The 3,213-nt window shown below is 53.2% G+C and overlaps 1 protein-coding gene across 1 annotated transcript; it reads left to right on the top strand.

Annotated features, from left to right (window-relative positions):
* Positions 1-62: 62 nt before the first annotated feature.
* Positions 63-3,207, top strand: LOC122555155 (V-type proton ATPase subunit B-like). The gene is made up of 3 exons (XM_043700879.1): positions 63-230; positions 2,317-2,446; positions 2,909-3,207. The coding sequence occupies exons 1-3, from the start codon at positions 99-101 to the stop codon at positions 3,070-3,072; spliced, it is 426 nt and encodes a 141-aa protein (XP_043556814.1). The 5' UTR covers positions 63-98; the 3' UTR covers positions 3,073-3,207.
* The last annotated feature ends 6 nt before the right edge of the window (positions 3,208-3,213 follow it).

The following is a 3,213-nucleotide window of genomic DNA, read 5'->3' as shown; positions in this document are numbered from 1 at the left end:
CTGATCGGGGATATCTGATAGTTGCAGTGGGAGGGCTGTGAAAACAGACCGATGGATTGGGTCAGTTCGCGCTCCCAGTGTTGCCTGTGTAGCTCCCAATGCCAACGTGTCTGCTTCCCTTTCAGATCTACCCACCAATCAATGTGCTCCCCTCACTTTCCCGCCTGATGAAATCAGCTATTGGGGAGGGGATGACTCGCAAAGACCACGCCGACGTGTCCAATCAGCTGGTAAGGAGGGGAATGAAACACAGAGAGCACCCATCAGGGGGCACCAACATGAACTACAAGGAACAGAAACAGAGACCTCAGAGGGAGCATTCAAATCAGGTTGAATGGATGAGTGAGATTGATAGGGAGAGCAGATATTGAGGAGAGAATGAGAGGGGGGGGTGCTGGCCCACTAGTGCTATCGCTAGATTTATTCATCCAAAAACCCAGCTAATGTCCTGGGGACCCACGTTCAAATCCCACCATGGCAGATTGGGGAATTTGAATTCATGTGGAATTAAGAGTCTAATGATGATTGTTAATTGTTGACCAAGAAAATCCACCTGGTTCACTGATGCTATTTAGGGAAGGGAAACTGGCCGACATGTGACTCCAGACTCACAGCAATCCCCCCCCCACCCCCAACCCAGGCAATTAGGGATGGGCAATAAGTGTTGCTCTAGTGACACCCACCTCCTGTGAATGAACAAAATGAGGCATCGTGATAGGATTAGGGAGAGAGAGTGTGCTGGGATTAGGGAGGAGTGTGATAGTTTGAGGAGGGAGTGTGCTGGGATGTGGAGGGAGTGTGATAGTTTGAGGAGGGAGTGTGCTGGGATGTGGAGGGAGTGTGATAGTTTGAGGAGGGAGTGTGCTGGGATGTGGAGGGAGTGTGATAGTTTGAGGAGGGAGTGTGCTGGGATGTGGAGGGAGTGTGATAGTTTGAGGAGGGAGTGTGCTGGGATGTGGAGGGAGTGTGATAGTTTGAGGAGGGAGTGTGCTGGGATGTGGAGGGAGTGTGATAGTTTGAGGAGGGAGTGTGCTGGGATGTGGAGGGAGTGTGATAGTTTGAGGAGGGAGTGTGCTGGGATGTGGAGGGAGTGTGATAGTTTGAGGAGGGAGTGTGCTGGGATGTGGAGGGAGTGTGATAGTTTGAGGAGGGAGTGTGCTGGGATGTGGAGGGAGTGTGATAGTTTGAGGAGGGAGTGTGCTGGGATGTGGAGGGAGTGTGATAGTTTGAGGAGGGAGTGTGCTGGGATGTGGAGGGAGTGTGATAGTTTGAGGAGGGAGTGTGCTGGGATGTGGAGGGAGTGTGATAGTTTGAGGAGGGAGTGTGCTGGGATGTGGAGGGAGTGTGATAGTTTGAGGAGGGAGTGTGCTGGGATGTGGAGGGAGTGTGATAGTTTGAGGAGGGAGTGTGCTGGGATGTGGAGGGAGTGTGATAGTTTGAGGAGGGAGTGTGCTGGGATGTGGAGGGAGTGTGATAGTTTGAGGAGGGAGTGTGCTGGGATGTGGAGGGAGTGTGATAGTTTGAGGAGGGAGTGTGCTGGGATGTGGAGGGAGTGTGATAGTTTGAGGAGGGAGTGTGCTGGGATGTGGAGGGAGTGTGATAGTTTGAGGAGGGAGTGTGCTGGGATGTGGAGGGAGTGTGATAGTTTGAGGAGGGAGTGTGCTGGGATGTGGAGGGAGTGTGATAGTTTGAGGAGGGAGTGTGCTGGGATGTGGAGGGAGTGTGATAGTTTGAGGAGGGAGTGTGCTGGGATGTGGAGGGAGTGTGATAGTTTGAGGAGGGAGTGTGCTGGGATGTGGAGGGAGTGTGATAGTTTGAGGAGGGAGTGTGCTGGGATGTGGAGGGAGTGTGATAGTTTGAGGAGGGAGTGTGCTGGGATGTGGAGGGAGTGTGATAGTTTGAGGAGGGAGTGTGCTGGGATGTGGAGGGAGTGTGATAGTTTGAGGAGGGAGTGTGCTGGGATGTGGAGGGAGTGTGATAGTTTGAGGAGGGAGTGTGCTGGGATGTGGAGGGAGTGTGATAGTTTGAGGAGGGAGTGTGCTGGGATGTGGAGGGAGTGTGATAGTTTGAGGAGGGAGTGTGCTGGGATGTGGAGGGAGTGTGATAGTTTGAGGAGGGAGTGTGCTGGGATGTGGAGGGAGTGTGCTGGGATGTGGAGGGAGTGTGCTGGGATGTGGAGGGAGTGTGATAGTTTGAGGAGGGAGTGTGCTGGGATGTTTCTAACCTTTTGGATTCTCACTATGTCCCCACACAGTACTCTGTGTTTCCTCCTCTCTCTCTGTAACCAGTCCGGCTTTCCCTCTTTCTCCTGGACAGTACGCCTGCTATGCCATTGGAAAGGATGTCCAAGCTATGAAGGCCGTGGTGGGTGAAGAGGCTTTGACCTCTGATGACCTCCTGTACCTGGAATTTCTGCAGAAGTTTGAGAAGAACTTCATTGTCCAAGGTAAGAAGCTGCCCCACTTGGGAAGGAGTCACAATAATCCAGGAGCTCTCTCCCATAGCAGCTCTTAGGCTGTGTATTTACCTGAACCAACTGCCTGCTCCTAGCCTCACTGTAATGTGGCACAGTGAGTAATCCCAAGATTATAACCCAACAGCTCCTGCCTTTCCAATTCCCCTACCCTGGCATCCCTTTGCAGGACCTCATCTCTATCTCTCTGCCTACTTTGTTAATACCAAAATGGACCACAACCTCCTCCTGTCCCAGTATAACAGGCTTGAGGGGCTGAATGGCCTCCTGTGGTTCCACTGCAACAGATTTGAGGGGCTGAATGGCCTCCTGCTCTTTCTTTGTACCAACCTCAGGTGGCTGAATGGCCTCCTGCTCTTTCTTTGTACCAGCCTCTAGGGGCTGAATGGCCTCCTGCTGTCCCTATGTCGTTCTCACGGGTAATTTCTGTCTCAGGACCTTATGAGAACCGGTCAATCTTCGATTCCCTGGACATTGGGTGGCAGCTGCTACGGATTTTCCCGAAGGAGATGCTGAAGAGGATTCCGGGGAATATTGTGTCTGAGTTCTATCCGCGGGAGTCCCGGGAGAACAAGGAGGAGAGCAGCACCCACCTGTGAGGACCTCCCACCCAACCCCACCCCACCCCACCCCACCCCACCCCACCCCACCCCCTACCTCTCCCTCGCTGACAATCTGCCCCCTTCTTCAAGGCCAGGAAACATCCTCTGTCTGCTTCCCTCACTCATCCCACACCCCTT

Source organism: Chiloscyllium plagiosum, chromosome 1 (assembly GCF_004010195.1).
Source record: "Chiloscyllium plagiosum isolate BGI_BamShark_2017 chromosome 1, ASM401019v2, whole genome shotgun sequence".
Taxonomy (NCBI): Eukaryota; Metazoa; Chordata; class Chondrichthyes; order Orectolobiformes; family Hemiscylliidae; genus Chiloscyllium; species Chiloscyllium plagiosum.
The sequence above is the reverse complement of the archived record's forward strand: the minus strand, read 5'-3'. Positions and strand labels throughout refer to the sequence as shown.